The sequence below is a fragment of the Meleagris gallopavo genome, chromosome 5 (assembly GCF_000146605.3).
Source record: "Meleagris gallopavo isolate NT-WF06-2002-E0010 breed Aviagen turkey brand Nicholas breeding stock chromosome 5, Turkey_5.1, whole genome shotgun sequence".
NCBI classification, from domain to species: Eukaryota; Metazoa; Chordata; class Aves; order Galliformes; family Phasianidae; genus Meleagris; species Meleagris gallopavo.
This window is the reverse complement of record NC_015015.2, coordinates 11649233-11666864: the sequence shown is the minus strand read 5'-3', so window position 1 is coordinate 11666864 and position 17632 is coordinate 11649233. Positions and strand designations below refer to the sequence as shown.

At 40.5% G+C, this 17632-nt stretch overlaps 1 protein-coding gene across 1 annotated transcript in view; it reads right to left on the bottom strand.

The window, feature by feature from the left end:
• The window catches only part of PTPRJ (protein tyrosine phosphatase receptor type J), a gene marked incomplete at its 5' end in the record, with an annotated part of 18691 nt that extends 1096 nt beyond the window's left edge, over window positions 1-17595 (bottom strand). Inside the window, 17 exons of the mRNA XM_019616066.1 lie at window positions 19-158; window positions 297-370; window positions 1155-1245; window positions 2890-2977; window positions 3067-3075; window positions 3870-3911; window positions 4873-4960; window positions 5525-5643; window positions 5757-5961; window positions 8772-8906; window positions 10393-10680; window positions 11699-11965; window positions 13174-13440; window positions 14521-14787; window positions 15934-16200; window positions 16773-17039; window positions 17304-17595. Coding sequence (XP_019471611.1) covers window positions 19-158; window positions 297-370; window positions 1155-1245; window positions 2890-2977; window positions 3067-3075; window positions 3870-3911; window positions 4873-4960; window positions 5525-5643; window positions 5757-5961; window positions 8772-8906; window positions 10393-10680; window positions 11699-11965; window positions 13174-13440; window positions 14521-14787; window positions 15934-16200; window positions 16773-17039; window positions 17304-17595 — 2906 coding nt within the window. The remainder of the gene's footprint in view (window positions 1-18; window positions 159-296; window positions 371-1154; window positions 1246-2889; window positions 2978-3066; window positions 3076-3869; window positions 3912-4872; window positions 4961-5524; window positions 5644-5756; window positions 5962-8771; window positions 8907-10392; window positions 10681-11698; window positions 11966-13173; window positions 13441-14520; window positions 14788-15933; window positions 16201-16772; window positions 17040-17303) is intronic.
• Between the last annotated feature and the right edge of the window lie 37 nt (window positions 17596-17632).

Sequence of the window (17632 nt, the reverse complement as noted above, 5' to 3'; positions counted from 1 at the left end):
AAAAAAAAAGAGAAATACCATACCCGGGCCTGTTCAACACATTTTGTCAACATGACAATAGAGTAGATATTCTTTTCCCAAATCATGCGCCAGAAGTCTTCTATAGTATTGGGTAAAGGGCCTTGTGCAGCAATAAATGCCTTCTTTGAGCTATATCCCTAGGAAGAAAAAAAGTATACATACACAAACCTTCACCAATGAGCCATTAAAAGCTGATGTTATACATCATATGATCTATTCAGCCTATGTCAGAAAAATAACTTGCATTTTTAACTTCAATCAATGAAGCAACTTACAGGCATATAGTTTGCATTAATATAATCATCAGTTGCACAGTTTGGATTTGAAAGTTTAACACGAGAAATATCATCTGCAGAGAGAAAAGAAAAATAAGATTACAAACATTGGAAACTTTTCAGCAAAATATTGCAGTTCTAACATGGTTTCTATATAGGTGGTGCTCTGGAACAACGTGCATTCTAACAATGAGAACATAACTTTAGGAATCTAAAGTAGTGATAATTGAGAGCTTATAATGAATGTCATAAAAAAAAAAATATGTCCGGACAATTAAAAAATTCAGAATATTAAACAGATTCCTAAACACAGTTGGTGTTTTCATACATACACATACATAACCCAAAATTCACTGTAGTTTGAGTCACTACAGAAAAATAGGTAATTCCTCTCCCATGCTGTTGTAGTCAAGGCTTTTCCTTAGAAGCATTGCTAAGTGCACTCACTGTTACCGTGCAGCCTTTCCTTAACACTTCCCTTTGCTGGGATGCCTGCAGCTTGGCAGGGCTTAGGTTATTAGTTTTCAAAGCTGTCCAGCAGTGTCTTAATATTTCTTATAACTCCAATAGATCTGGTGTGCAAGCTTTTCAAAAATGAAATATGAAAATGAGATGTTTAAGAGCAAGTTCTTTTAAAGAACATTCTTGAGGGAAAGCTCTTTAGCTGTCTTCATCCAGTGACTTCATACAGGATGTTCATACAAGGAAAAAGAACAGCCTGAATTCATTTATTCAGACACTGGCAAAACTAATTCCTCTTCAAAACCTCTGGGATTAAAATGAAAATTAGCCAAATCCAAGGGTTTTCAACTAAAATCTCAACTATTAGAAGACATAAAACCTGAGAGAGTAGCTCACATGGTAAGACATTGTTGTATCTATTTTTCCCTCTGTTCTCAGGGATTTCCGCAGCAAATTTGGGCTGATGAACACCAGCAGACTTGAGTTCCTACAGGGAAAGAAAGATTCATGAGCAGCTGGTTCTGGTTTAGGAAACATTTAGAACACAACTGAAACAGACAAATACTTCAAACACTCTTGGACTTTGCTGTAAAAGCTGCTGTAAAAGCAGGCATGTTAAACTGGATGAAATGATGACAAAAATCAGCTTTTTACAAACAGAGCAGGAGGGTGGCAGCAGCAAATAAGAAATTAATACAGAATATGGGAGTAATAGCATGTTTAAAGCCCAAAATGGACATTAAGAACCCAGTAATAGTTTTGTAAAATACACAACACCAGCATTAACTCATTCTAACCCCAAGGCAAAGAACCATTTGCATCATACCATGCATCATACCATGCATGAGGTATGAAAGCATTACAGGGAGAAAGGGAGCAAGTTACATTATGAAAGGACTGAGGAAGAAAGCAAAATCTGAGAGAAGAGCAGGGTGGAGCAGCAGCCTACAAGATACAATGAAAGGGACAGAATTTCATCTGAAAAAGGGAGAATGGTAGTTTCAAGGGAGGAGAAAAGACTGTAACAGAGAGGAGAAAAATATGTAACAGAAGACTTGAGAACATAAAATCCTTCAGTGACAATACAGACAGTTGGTTACTGCCTTTTGCATTTCGTAGCAATTGAGCTATCTTCATAGAAAAGGTGCTACAGCCCTTGGACCATCTTTGTGGCCCTCCTCTGAACCCTCTTCAAAAGCTCCACACCCTTCCTGTGTGACCTGGATGCAGTACTCCAGCTGCGGCCTCACAAGGACAGGGGAGAGGGAGACAATCACCTCCCTCACCTTACTGGCCATCCCTCTCCTGATGGGATCCATGGTACCATTGGCCTTCCAGGCTGCAAGTGCACGCTGCTGGCTCATGTCAAGTCTGTCAACAACCAAGACCCCTAAGTCCTTCTTGTCAGGGCTGCTCTCAAAGAGTTCTTCTCCCAGTTTGCATACGTATCTGGGATTACCTCGACCCAAGTGCAAAATCTTGCACTTAGCTTTGCTGAACCTCACTAGGTTCACAAGGGTCCAACTTTCGAGTTCATCAAGGCCCCTCTGGATGGCATCCCTTCTTTCTGCTGTATCAACCACATTGCTTAGCTTGGTGTTGTCAGCAAACTTGCTGAGGGTGCACTCTACCATCTACGTTACCAATAAAGATTGTGCATATTATTATGATTATTATCTACTTCAATTTATTATCTGCAGTCTGTAAGTCACATATAATGCATTAAAGAAGCCTGTTATTAGTGAAAGATGAGTCTTGTACAGAAAAAAAGCCAACAACGATGAAATAAAGTGGAGAGAAGTTAAATGGCATTCCCAGAGTGCAAACATCAGTAATGCGACTAGGGCAAGGACTTTGGAGATCTTAGCTCTACCAAGAGCTTCGAGCAACAGGCCATGCTATAACTCAGAGGCAGATTTAATGGTTCGGGATGTGAAGTATTTATCATGCACTTCAACTAAACTTAGAGCTGAATCAAGTAAGGGAACGCTATGCATGCAGCTGAATGATGTCTATAACAAGGGTCCCTTCTTCTCTTCCCCTTCAGTAAACATCACACACACTACAAAGGAAAGCTAATTTGCTTCCCAAAAATATTAGCCAAGAAGCTCTCCCCAGTGAGGACACACACCTCATACTCTTCAGCAAAACCACAGTTGGAGTCTGCTTGCTGCTTCTTAAAGTAGGACTCAAAGTTCTCTACTTTAATCATTTTTGATCTGAAATGAGAAAAGTCTTGTATTGGTGACTGATTCTAAGTAAATAAGTCATGAATCCAGTGAATGTATTACAAAAATGGTTTACTTACTTCTTTATTCTTCAGGGGAGAGCAGGGCAGGGAAAGAAAAAAGGTTGATTAGACACATGCAGTTGTATATTTCAGTATGCGATTCTAAGAACAAAGGCAGGACTGTTAGTAGCGCCCACCAAACTGCATTTAGAGGAGACAGGATATAAAGGCAGAGCATTTAAATGATCGGTTCCAGCCGAGGAGAAAATGTGCATCCTTCAGGAAAAGGATATGATAGAAGGTGTCAGTCAGCTATGTCTGCATTCCCCTTCCATCAGATTGGCCTCATTCTCTGGCGTATTTTATTTTTACTATCAAAGTTACACTGGTGAAACTTCACGGGATGCTCAGGGTAGGTCTTTTCATAAAATAAATAGATGCATGAACCAATAACCTTGTTCAATTGCACTGCCTGTGATTTTCAATATGTTGTGGTTACCCTCCCATGGCCAGCTACTACTGTTACACATCATCTGAAGCTTAAAGTAGCCATAAACTAAAGGAAAGTATGGGACACAGTGCAAATTTTTGCTTATAAGCCCTTTATCAACAGCTTGGACTGTTTTGTTTTCTCAGTGTGTTCAGAAATTTGTGTTTCATAAAAACATTCTACTTTTCAAAACTATATGGGGTATTTGTGTAACTAATGCTGATTCATGAAGCAAGCATTAAGTATTATCCATTTGATTATTTTTAATCCGCAGGCTTAAGTCAGGTTTCATGCAAAATCACACATGAAACTGCACAGAAAACAAGCATTGGGGTACACAGAAGGTTTTGCATGTATCACTTGAGTTCAAAAAACATTTGAAAAGACTTACTTAATTGGAGAAAAAGACACTTCAGTATTTCTTTTATCTTTCCTATGAGAAGAAAAAAAACACAACATGCTCATGGAAGAATTTAAAGGAAAGCATATGAGATTTCTGATGATATATTTCAAGTGCCTGCTCAGAACTGTGTATTGTAAGGCATCTCACTCTGCACAAAATACTCGTAAGGCAAACCTTACACCTGCTGTGAAATTAAAATACCTTATAATTCTTTCACCAATGGTTTACAGTGGAACTGTATCTTTCTACTGGAACCAGAGCAAAACCTGAACACAAAGCACTGTTTTGCTGAAAGAAGTGCACTCAAGGGATCTGCATCATAACCATCTCTCTGGAACCACTACTCCTCCCAGAACCCCTAACATTAGTGTTCAGCAGTGATGTGCCAGTTGTACTGAAGGTGAAAAAAAATACACGTGCCATAGCTGCTGGACACAGGGAAACCCTGTCATAACAGCAACTATGTACAGAAACTAAGAAAAAATGGTCTAAAGACCCTACAGGTAACTCTTTAGAAGGCATGCATCACACAGTCAGCAGCAGGAAAAAGCCTCTGTAGAATCTAGGAGACCAGTTCGAACCTTAAGACAACTAATCAGCTTTTGGAAACTCCAGAATTAGAAGCTCAAGCATCAAGCAAAGAAGCAATTAAGAAGAGCCGTTACTGAATATTTTCAAATAAAACCACCTGTGATACAATTATATACGTCTGTTAGCACAACAATCTGATGTTTGCTCACTTCTAACTTCAAAAGCATGCACAAGTTCTCAAGAGCTAAACAAATCTGCTCTCAACTCATTAGACGTAACTATAAATTGAACAAAGTCACTGATCTAATTTGATGCAAAAACTCTGATCTGTAACAAAAAAAAGATTTTAAATTGAATGTACTTTAAATGGTGAAAGCAGATAAAAGCAGATTTTTTTTAAGATACAGAAATGACGTACTGATACTCCTCAACACAGCAAACAAAATAATGAACACTTTACCTTCTCCTCCTCCAGAATATGTAACCCCCTATAGCAACTACAGCCAATAGAGCTAAGAGGCATCCAATAACGGCTCCAGCAATAACACCTTGTAAAAGAGAACAACCATTACTCATCACTTATTTCCCTTTTTGACAGTGCTCTAAATCAATCAACACACTATAAGAGAATCAGCAAGTGACAAAAAACACTCTGCTCTACTAGGAACTTCTTCGCTGTGTCCTTTGGCAGTACCAGTATTGAAAGCTCATTAAAAACAATAACACAAAATTGATAAATTAATAAAAAAAATAAGCCAAACGATCGGTGTTTGTGTTCTAATACACCCACTTGTAATTTAACAGAATTGTTAGAAAAATAGACGCTATTTGTTTTTGTACTTAAGTCACACAGTGTCATCCAATCACTTTTTGCATGCCATAAGTAGCACAGGTTTTGGTTACTTCCATACTGGAAGTCATATATAGAAAGAAAGAAGCCACTAGCAGGACTAGTTAATATGATTTTACTGAGCAGTGACACTGCAAAACTAGAAAGGAACAGTCCAACACAGACACATCAATTGGTGTTTTGCAATCACGAAACCTATTGTAATTAAGCAATCTCCAAACACAGTGCACACATAGAACTGCCAATCCTACATTAATTATACCTGGATCCTGGGGTAATGAAACCACCTCGGAACACGGAGAAAACGACACATAACTTTGTTCTCCTATAATTTTGTTGGCCACAGTAAAGTTTATGTTAGTGAAACCTGCAACGCTTGCCCTGTTAATAAGGGAGAAAAAAATAACACATACATGACATGGTTTTAATAGCCATAGGCAAGATCTATGATTTCTTCATTATCTTCTTGCTTTCAACAGCAGCAAGATAAATACCTGTATGAATGAAGAGGAATCAATGGTCCATTTTCATAGCCATACATGGTGTTTCCCTTGCCTATGTCAACAATGTTTTGCCCGTTCTGAGAACTGAAAGATGTCGTGTCCTCTATGTCTATGACATATGTCACATAGGTGGCTGTCATCTTCTGCTTGAAATCGTTGTATGTGTAGCTCAAATCAGACTTTGAAGGCCAACAACCTTCAGGAAAAAAAAGGATATAAGTGGTACACAACACCCACTATTTTTGTGACCATCAGCACAGTTGAGAATATGTCACATTAACCACAATTTTGATTGCTCCACAAGTACTGTCTGAAACAAAAAACTGAGGGCAACACACAGCCTCAGAAATTCCTTCTGCTGCAATGCAATTTGCTTGACTACCTTTCCCTACTTTCTGGTCCATTCATTTAATCTCCTTTTGGTTTTACTCCTCCCATGCACAGTAGAGCTTCTCTGTTAGTGATGGATTCTGGTATTTGTGGACAACTTCTGCTACACACGTCAGTCATGTCCATACCCTCTCAAATAAATATCAAATGTAGAGAATACTCCACAAACAAGGAAAAGGACAGAAAAAGAGCAATTTGAGCTTGATAACATCATGCTGCTCAAACAGTGCCAAGTTGTTTAATTCAGGATGATGATAAACTTGTCCTGGCCTCTACTATCTTGCTGTGTCTGACATAAAGTCTTTTCGTCTAAACCCTGAGAAACAAAGGAGTTTTATGTTTTCTCTTGCCACAGAGACAGACTGGATAAAACAATCAGTGAACAAACCAGTTTCTCTTCAGAAAGACTCAGAAAAACAGGATAATGTAATCAAACAGCGATCAACAGAATACCAGTTGCAGAACAGCCATTACTTTGTGCAATGTCTGCTGTTAAAAGACGAACCCCAGAAATTTGAGGCAGATTCTATAGCTGGGATATGTGATGTAAGTGATGACAACACAGCTCAAACTACCAGTTGTCTGACAACTCAAGAGTAAACAAAATGACTAAAAATATTCCAAGTGCTATGAAGAAACATCTTCCCCACATAATTGAAGTTCGCTTACATTACTTTCTGTTGATTGCCTTTACAAAGCTAAAGCTCCTTTAGAAGCAGATACAGCATTGAATTCATCCTTAAAAAGGAGAAGTTGTAAAGGGGTTCTGAAAGATTACAAAGTGAAGAAGCCAAGTTTTCTACCATTGCATAGATAAAATTTGATCTGATATCCACTGCAAGCAATAGCAAAGCTCCTAGTAATCGTTGCTGTGTAAGAACAACACACAACATAGCTCTCTGAAAGCACTAATTTTTTCACAGTAAAAGCAACTGAGATTGGAATTAACTTAGTTGCCTAGAAATGAATATTCAGTATTCATCCTAAATAGTTCTGATGTCCTGTCTGGTCCCTAGTTCCATTCCAAAAGGATGTACACAGTCCCTAGTTTCTTTCCAAAAGGACGTACATCCCAATTTATATCTGCATTTCTCTGTGAGTGTCTTGGTTATCACCCTAGGGTATCTCACCCATCTTTTGCTTATACAAAAGAATAAAGTAATAGTCCCCTCTATTTATCCTAAAGGTAATGATGTCTGCTTTGAGACAGGGAAACACAATTCAAATGCATTAATACTATCCAAACACCATAAAGTTGAAGTGACGTTTGGCCTTAAGGACGTTTTCTTCTCCTACCAAAGCACTGATTAGATTCCATAAACATGCAGGATCTTTCTTCCCTAATTCTCTCAAACAAATCTTCAAATTCCACTTACTTGAATTCTTTACAGTCAAAACCACACAGAATAATATACTGAATCTCATCAAGACTAAAGACTGGTTGAAAGTACAAGCAGAGTTATCACTGTGTATAAGACATTGACATTCAAATCAGCAACTCCAAGGCAGCTAAGTCACATCTGAAAAAAATAGGAATTTTCTGTACTCTCATACTATGGATAGCTGGGCATTTCTTGGACATATATTGTATGGAAAACCACAAAGAAAGACCTACAAATCGCTGCATGATGAATTTCCGTTGTTAAAACAAAGGATAAGCAGGAATATCACAATCTACTTGGGGAAAAGTTATCTACACCAGCTGTGCTATTCCTCCAACGTGCAGTAAGAAATGAAGAGATCAACCAGAACCTACGCTGTAAAGTTATGTTCCTTTATTTTATGATTTCTCTTAGACTTTCACCAATTAGAGAAGCTTTGATGCTTTAAAGTTGTGATTTTTATAGACAACTATCTAGCTTTCCCTACAAGTAAGCTGACAATGTTACTCAAGCCTTCCACCTGCATCCAATCTTTCTCAGTTAAAGTGTTTTAAGTCAAAAGGAAAACTCTCTCTCCCTATAAGCAGGGAAAAAAAAAAACAAAACAACACCAAACCACATTTTGAAACTGCTTATATTATTCATTCTGAAAATTATTTTCTTGGGGAAAAGGATTCCACACAGTCTTGTGGCAGCAACAGCACAGTGGTAATACTTAAGAGTCTCATCTATAAGGACAACTTAGGCTGAAAATAAGGCTGAGTGAAAACAGTGGCTTTCTGAAAACAAGGAATGATCTTACTTCCCTCAAACAAGGTACTTACCTCATCATTTTTGAAAGATGATTGAAAACACTAGAGTCTTTCATTCTCTCCATTTAACATATACATAAGGATATAAGGAAAAAGCCTCTTTACAGTGAGGGTGGTGAGGCACAGGAACAGGTTGCCTGGAGATGTGGTTGATGCCCCAACTCTGAAGACATTCAAGGCAAGGCTGAATCGAGCCCTGGGCAACCTGATCTAAGTGGGGGTCCTCTCCTGTCCATTGCAGGAGAGTTGGACTAGATGGCCCTCAGATGTCCCTTCCAACTCTAAGGATTCTGTGATTCTATGAAAATCTACCTTAAAGTTTAAAACATAGGATATTCATTACAGTAAATTTTTTGTCCTGATAAAATGCTGTCTGATAAAGTTATTTCACGCAGCTGGGAGACAATATTAGAACAACTTACCTTCTGCTTCAGTTATGATCATTACTGCATAAGCTTTTAATGGTCCATTCACTGACTCAAAATCAGGAAACTCAACAGACAGTGAGTTGTGACTGACTGCTTTGACTACAGGAGCTTCGTGTGGAACGGGTGGATCTATAAACAGACAAATATGCATATTCTTCGTACTTCAATGACAGATAAAGATAAGTTTTTCGAACAAGAAAATGTTGCTATAATGACATTGTTCATAGCATGCATATTTATAATAGAATCATTAAGGTTGGAAAAGACTGCTAAGATCATCAACCCTAACCATTCATGTAACTACCAAATCCATCACTAAACTAAGGCCTGCACTGCAATGTTCAAACATTTCTTAAACACCTCGAAGGACAGCAACTCCTCACTTCCCTTGGAAGGCTGTTCCAAAGTCTAACCACCCTTTCCATTGAGGAATTCTTCCTGATACCAAACCTAAACCTCTCCTGACACATCTTGAGGCTGTTTCTGTGAATCCTATTACCTGTCATCTAAGAAAAGTGACCGACATCCTCCTCACTGCAGCCCTCTTTCTTCTCCATGACTAAACTGCACCATTTCCTCCAAATGTCTTGTTTTCAAATTAGTCCACTCTCCAGATTTGTTGTTCTTTACTGAATGTATTCCAGCAACTCTTGTTCTGAGGGGCTCCAAAGCCAAGCACAGTATTCAAGATGCAAACTCACCAGTCTCTCTGTACTCAGCACAGTCACTACTCTGGTCCTGCTGACCATGCTGTTTTTGGCACAGGCATGTATGCTATCAGCCTTCTGAGCCACCTGGGCATACTACTACTCACATGCTATGTATTGCCCAGCTCCTCCAGGTCTTTTCTGCTTGTCAGCCTTCCAGCTACTCCTCTGTAAGACTGTACTGCTGCACAGGGTTGTCGTGATGAAACTGCAGCAGCCAGTACTTAGCCTTATTGAAGGCCATGTAACTGAATGCGGTCCCTCAATCTAATCTATCCAGATCCATCTGCAAAGCCTTTCTACCTGCCCAACTGACAACTTACCACAGATGTACTTGATCTCATCAAGATCATCTACATAAAAATTACAAAATTACAAAAAACTAGCCCTCATACTGAGACCTAGGGAACACAACTTGTGATCAGTCATTAACAGGATTCACATTCACAATGACCTTCCAGGACTGGCGATCCAGTCTACTTTTTACCCAGCAGACAGTGCATCCACCCAAGCCATGCACAGACAGATTTTCCAGGAGAACACTGTGAGAAATGGTATCAAATGCTTTGGAAAAGTCCAAGTAAACAACATCCACATCATTTCCCTTGTCCACTGTGCAGGTCATCTTATCACAGAAGGTGATCAGGAGCTGTCTTTCATAAACTCATACTGACTGGGTTATTATGACCTTGTTATCCTATACATGCCATGCTATGGTAATTGAGACGATCTGCTTCATGAATTTCCCTGGTCATCACCCCTTATTTGTGCATGAGATAGACTTGGCATTAATGTAGTACTTTTATCAATAAATGGATATGCTGATATATCAAGTTTCTTCTTCTGCAATAGCAAAGTTAATACTTTTGTCCTCTAAATATCTTCCGTTATCTGATCCTCATGCTTACCTGTAATGCTTGTATTACATATTATCTGCACTGGAAGACTTGTTAAACCTTCTGAAACAGTTGTAATATTAACAGTATAGGTTTTGTAATAATCTAAAGGTTGTGTTTTGAAGCTTTCTTCCGAGCCTTCGCTCCCACAGAATTGACTCTGTTGATTTTTTGTCCAAGTGTCATTAAATATTTCGATATCAAAGCCAGAATAGCCGCCATAAGGACAGTCCCACTTCAGCGTTAGGTGAGACATATTAGCCACTGCTTCACACTGAAATGAACTCACTGAGGAAGGAACTGGGAAAAAAAAAGAAGTAAGAAATCAAGTACAGTGGCAAAGAAAAATTAGTCTGTTTATAAGCTCTTCTGTGTATAAGAATTTGTAAAACATTGGTATTCCTTCCTAGTTCTAAACAGAGGAAGCTATCACCTACAGAAAAACAGTGAGGAAGAGGTGTGTTTAGCACACTGTAAATACACAGACCCCTTCTGCATTAACTCCTCTGCAGATTAATTTACTGAGAAAAATGAGGTAGTATAGCTGTTCGTCAAAGTCAGCAAAGCTTTCAAATACTGTTCAACTACTGAACAAGAATATTCTTAGACTTGTAGACAAATGCTAACTCCGTGTATAATTACATAAAATGGTTAGTGGCCAACAAATAAAAAAAATAGTCTTCATTATTCATAGCACCCTCCGAGATTTACAGATAGCTCTTACAAAAATTTCAGCTGGTCATCTATCATTTGCAGCTCCAGAAATGGATAAACATGCATACAAACAAAAGAACACGTGGTCAAAGGATGCAGATGTGCTATCATATAAAGGAAATGCTACAGGTGGCCTTACTGGATAGGTAGATTAGAGTGCTAGGAACCCTGTACATGTGGAAAGTGACTGTAGAGCAGATAAATGATGAAAGAGGAAATAACAGTGAATCAAAAGAACATGCTTAAGAGACTAAAAAGAACCACAATTGACTCCTCAAAACAGCTCAAGAAAAAAGGAAGAGGGAGACCAAGAAGGGAGTTACAGCAGGAGCAGCAGCACTTTAGCCACTTCCCAAACAATACACTCTGTGTGGGAGCCCTTCAAAATAAGAACCTGAGGCCCTCACTCACAAGGAAGAGAAGGTAAAAACACATCCCACAAAATTCCTACCCACACAAATATCTGACAGCAGGCAGGCAATATGCAGCACCTGTGCCTGTAACAATATCTCAGAGCTCATGCAGGTAGGCAGAATACAGGCAGAGCTGCTGCACAACAAAACACAATCCACCAGCAACACAATTGCAAGAAACAGCCACTTACTTGTATTTTGGCTTATGGATGCTCTTCCTCCTTCCGTCCGATTATCAGCCGCTATTGCGAAGACCGTGAAATTGTAAGAGGTCCCAGGGATTAAATTGGTTACAATGCTTTCAGTGACTATTGACATCGTCTTGTTAATTACGCTCTCATGTGCAACCTCTATCCTGTACGTGTAGGAGGCTGACGCTGTGTCATTCACCGTCCAGGTTAAGTTTACAGAAGTCATAGCAACATATTCTGCCTTGAGATTAAGCACTGAGCTGGGTTCTGGGAAAGGCAAGACAACAATCCATCAATTGCAACAATATCAGCTCACAAATAAAAGAGGAAAAACAGACACACCGCTACATCACTTTCTTCACATCACTCATCAATCAGAGTGCAGGAGAACCAGAGGTTCTTGGAGGCTTTGCCATCAACAGGTTTGTAAAGGAAACTGTGGAAGAGGCATCTTGAGTGGGATTCATCTCCTTCCTGCATTCAGAAGCAAGAGCAACCATGACTATTGTGCCTGTACTCCCAGTTTCCCTTGGGAATGCAGAGAGGTGGGCAGGAAGGAGACAATGGTGCAGGGGAATGGGGCAAAAATAGTGCATCTCAGCACAGCTAACGGTAAAAAAAAGTGATTAATTATCACTGGAAGACAAATGGGAGTGAGGACCTAGGAACCATTCTCCTTTTTCCACTGCTCAAGGCCCCACACTCACTCCAACAGCACAAAGAACATCTCCAAGAACCCCTCTGCAGCTTTTTTTTCTCCACCCATCTCCAAACCAAGGTAATCAGTCACTATGGACAGGCAAATCAGGAGAGACAGACCTTTGGGTAACAACTGGAAAGACAGGAGCACACACACATGTACGTTTCAGGAGAACAGGAATGACAAGAAGAGCACATGTTGCTACTGAAATACAGCATGGTCATTAACCAGGTTGCACTACAGCCTCACAGACCAGCTCCAGAACAGTCCCCCCTGCAGCACATATGAAGACTTAAAATACACAGCACTGCCAGCTAACAGCTAGGCAGTTCTCCCTCACTTCCCCACTCCAGATTCCCAGCAGACATGGGCCCCAAAATAACAGAAGACCCCCAGATGCACTCTGTTTTGTACATGAGAGCTTTAAAAATACAGGTCTGAATTCCATATGTTCTCAGAAGTGAAGGCAGTGAAAGTGCCTAAACAAATCCCAAGCAGAAAAGGAAGTTCCTCAGGAAGAGTCCCTTCTATGTGTCACAGGTATTGTTAAGAAATTGTATCACTTCCTGTTTATCTGAAAAAGTTGCTTAAGGTTGTCATAAGAATCAGGGTTATCCTTATAACATACACATACCTCCAACTGTAAGCAGTCTGTGTGCAGCACTTGTGCCAGCAAAGATACTGCACTTCACCCCTTAGAGAGTTAAGCAGAGCCCTGTGCTGCACAGCAAAACACAGTCCACCAGAAACACATCTGCAAGAAACTGTCACTTACTTGTATACAGGCTTATGGATGCTCCTTCTCCTTCCGTCTCACCATCAGCTGCTACTGCAAAGACTGTGAAAGCGTATGGCGTCCCAGGAGTTAACCCAGTAATTTCAGTTTCTGTGATATCTGATGTCTCATTGTTAATGGAGAGCCCATTTCTAACCTCTATTCTGTATCTGTAGGAGTTTGAAGCTGTGTCATTCACCATCCAGCTTAAGTTGACAGAAGTCACACCAACATACTCTGCCTTGACATCAACCACCTTGCTGGGCTCTGGGAAAGGCAAAACAAAAATCCATCAACCTGCAACAATATCTACTCACAAACAATACGGGAAAGACACAGACACACCACTACTACATTTTCTTCACATCACTCATCAATCAGAGTGCAGGAGCACCACAGCAACAGTACCACAGGTTCCTGGAGGGCAGGAAGGAGACAATGGTGCAGGGGAATGGGGCAAAAATAGTACATCTCAGCACAGCTAACGGTAAAAAAAAATGATTAATTATGACTGGAAGACAAATGGGAGTGAGGACCTAGGAACCATTCTCCTTTTTCCACTGCTCAAGGCCCCACACTCACTCCAACAGCACAAAGAACATCTCCAAGAACCCCTCTGCAGCATCTTTTTCTCCACCCATCTCCAAACCAAGGTAATCAGTCACTATGGACAGGCAAATCAGGAGAGACAGACCTTTGGGTAACAACTGGAAAGACAGGAGCACACACACGTGTACGTTTCAGGAGAACAGGAATGACAAGAAGAGCACATGTTGCTACTGAAATACAGCATGGTCATTAACCAGGTTGCACTACAGCCTCACAGACCAGCTCCAGAACAGTCCCCCCTACAGCACATATGAAGTCTTAAAATACACAGCACTGCCAGCTAACAGGATGGACAAGACAATTCTCCTAAGCCAGTGCTGCCCAAAGTGCACTTCCCCACTCCAGATTCTCAGCAGACATGGGCCCCAAAATAACGGAAGACCCCCAGATGCACTCTGTTTTGTATGTGAGAGCATTAAATATACAGGTCTGAAGCCTGCATGCTCTACGAATTGAACTCAACTTCACTTCCCAAATTTTGGAGGGATTGGTCCTTGGAAAAATTGTTTGTTGCAGGCAATAGCAACAAATTCAAATAACACGATCTGGGTTATGCTTCTTCTTCTGCTCTCTTATAGCCCACGCTTGATAGATAGACTGCAATAGGTTCCAGAATGAAAATATCATCTCTGCTCACACCAGCACTGAATTGCAAGCCTTACACAGGTATGCAGAGCCCTGTGATGTACAGCAAAACACAGTCCACCAGAAACACATCCGCAAGAAACTGTCACTTACTTGTACACAGGCTTATGGATGTTCCTTCTCCTTCCGTCTCACCATCAGCTGCTACTGCAAAGACTGTAAAAGTGTACGGTGTCCCAGGGGTTAACCCAGTAATTTCAGTTTCTGTGATATCTGATGTCTCATTGTTAATGGAGAGCCCATTTCTAACCTCTATTCTGTAGCTGTAGGAGGTTGAAGCTGTGTCATTCACTGTCCAGGTTAAGTTGACAGAAGTCACACCAACATACTCTGCCCTGAGACCAAATACTGATGTAGGTTCTAGGAAAGGCATGAAAATAAACTGTCAAGACAGAGAAACACAGAGAAAAGCCACAACTATATTCACCTATTCCACATAGATTGAGCATTAAATGTAGCTAAGAAGCACTTCTAAGGTACTGATGCCCTGCTACAGACATGCTGGGACATCTCTGTAACGGCCACAGGAATTTTAGAAGAGATACTCTCTATTTCGTGTCACATGCTAGAATATATTTTTCCACAATGGCTTCCCAGATATAGAAATAGAAATCTGGGAACAAAGCAGAATACTGCATGGCCTTCATGTGTTAGCTCAGAACTGTGCCCACATTTGTTTGAATCTGAGCTTCTCAGCTAGCCTGTCCACAAGACTAACAGAAGGAAACAGGTTCCTTGGATGTGTGAAACAGCTCTGCCATTCAGGGTGTCAGTGTCTGAAAGTTTAATTGAACATTAACATTAGGCAGACAAGACAAGTTAGAGCAGCTTAAACAAGCTCCTCTAACCAGAAGCAACTCTAGAACGCAGTCCCCCTTGTTATTTTGTATTGATTTAGTGTGTTCCCTTGCCACTAATTTGTATGGACGTTGTCTGCTCCCTTTCCATACTGGAGCTAAAATGCAAGAAAGCTCTTCTCCCATCTGCCCTTCTGATTTGGAAGAAAGGTGCCACAGCACAAAGCAACAGAAGTGGCAGTACACTTGATAATGTGATTGTAGACACTGTCCCAGCCCACGGGAATCCCAGGCCATGGGCTGTGCAGACAGCTCAAAACAACCTTAAAGAACAGAAGTCTCTCTTGCACACCACAGCCTATGACAAAACCCTATGACAATCTGCTCCAAGAAGCACTGCAGGGAGCCAGCTCAGCCCTAAACTCCAGACAAGGTCATGCTGCTGTAGCAACTAGACTCCTACATACCTCATCAGTTAGGGTGTTCAAGACTAACTGCTCTACAGGCATCTCTCATAGAAGCTGAGCCCTTTATCTTTTTAACAGACTGTTTGACATTCATGTTCACAAGAACCTGAAGCAAAGCAACACAGCAATGAGAAACAGTACAAAGCTAGAAAAAAAAAGAAAAAAACAACAAGGAAAAAAAGCAGTACTCTGTTACAAACTGTTTCTTAACCTGCAGTTGAGAGGCACTAATGGTTTCTTACTTGTAGAGAGCCTTGTGAATGCTCCTTCTCCTTCTGTATGATTATCAGCTGCTACTGCAAAGACCTTAAAACTGTACAATGTCCCAGGCATTAATCCAGTAATCTCAGCCATCGTGACATTCGATGTCAGGCTGTCATTAAAAGAGACACTTGTAACCTCTATCCTATACGTGTAGGAGGCTGACGCTGTGTCATTCACCATCCAGGTTAAGTTGACAGAAGTCACACCAACATACTCTGCCTTGAGATCAAGCACCGCACTGGGCTCTGGGAAAGACAAGGCAACAATCCATCAAACTGCAAGAGCATCTGCCCACAAAAAGGACAGAAAAAAAAAAACAAACAACATGGACATGCCACTAATTCACTTTCTTTACATCCATTGTCAATAAGAGTGCAGGAACACCAGAGGCTCGTGGAGTTTTGCCATAAATGGGCTTGTAAAGGAAAACTGAAATAAAAGTAATTCTGAGTGGGATTCATCTTCACTTGGCATTCCAAAGAAAGAGCACATATCACAACAGTGCCAGCACTGCCAGGATTTCTTTTGGAGATGTAGAGAGGATGGTATGAAAGAGACGAGGGCTGAGAAGAATATATAGAAGAAATACAATTAAAATGAGCAAGCTACAAAACCAAAATCAGATCAGGGCAATGTTTCTCTGCACTCTAACATCCCATGTCTTGCAAATAGCCTGCACTGGGCTCCAGGATCGATACATCACCTCTGCCCACACCAGCACTGAATTACAAGCCTTACACAGGCATGCAGAGCCCTGTGATGTACAGCAAAACACAGTCCACCACCAGAAACGTGACTGTAAGAAACTGTCACTTACTTGTATACAGGCTTATGGATGCTCCTTCTCCTTCCGTCTCACCATCAGCTGCTACTGCAAAGACTGTAAAAGTGTACGGTGTCCCAGGGGTTAACCCAGTAATTTCAGTTTCTGTGATATCTGATGTCTCATTGTTGATTGAGGGCCCATTTCTAACCTCTATTCTGTATCTGTAGGAGGCTGATGCTGTGTCATTCACTGTCCAGGTTAAGTTGACAGAAGTCACACCAACATACTCTGCCTTGACATCAAGCACCGCACTGGGCTCTGTGAATGGCAAGACAACAAACTGTCAAGATAAAGAAATACAGAGAGAAAAATTGCCAGTCACATTCCCTTATTCCACACTGACTGTGCATTAATTGTAGCCATACAACACTTCAATAACACCAACCTATTTTTTTTCTAGCTCCAGGAAGAAAGCATCATTGCAATGAAACATTGTTACATGAGAAACCAAATGTTAAAAGCTGAGCTGTTTAAAATAGACTGCAAGTTATTTGGAACTGAAAGTGACCAATAGTTCCTTACTTGTATACAGGTTTAATGACAATCCTTCTTCTTCAGTTGTACTGTTGACTGGTGTTGCAAATACTTTGAAGTTATAGGATGTTCCAGGAATTAACCCAGTGATTTCAATTTTGTTGATATTTGACATTTCGTTGCTAATGGAATTAGCATTCCTAACCTCTATCCTGTACGTGTACAGAGTCAAAGCTGTGTCATTCACAGTCCAGGTTAGGTTGACAGAAGTCACACCAACATACTCAGCCTTGAGATCAAGCACCGGACTGGGCTCTGGGAAAGACAAGACAGCATTCCATCAACCTGCAAGAATACCCACTCAAAAACAACAACAA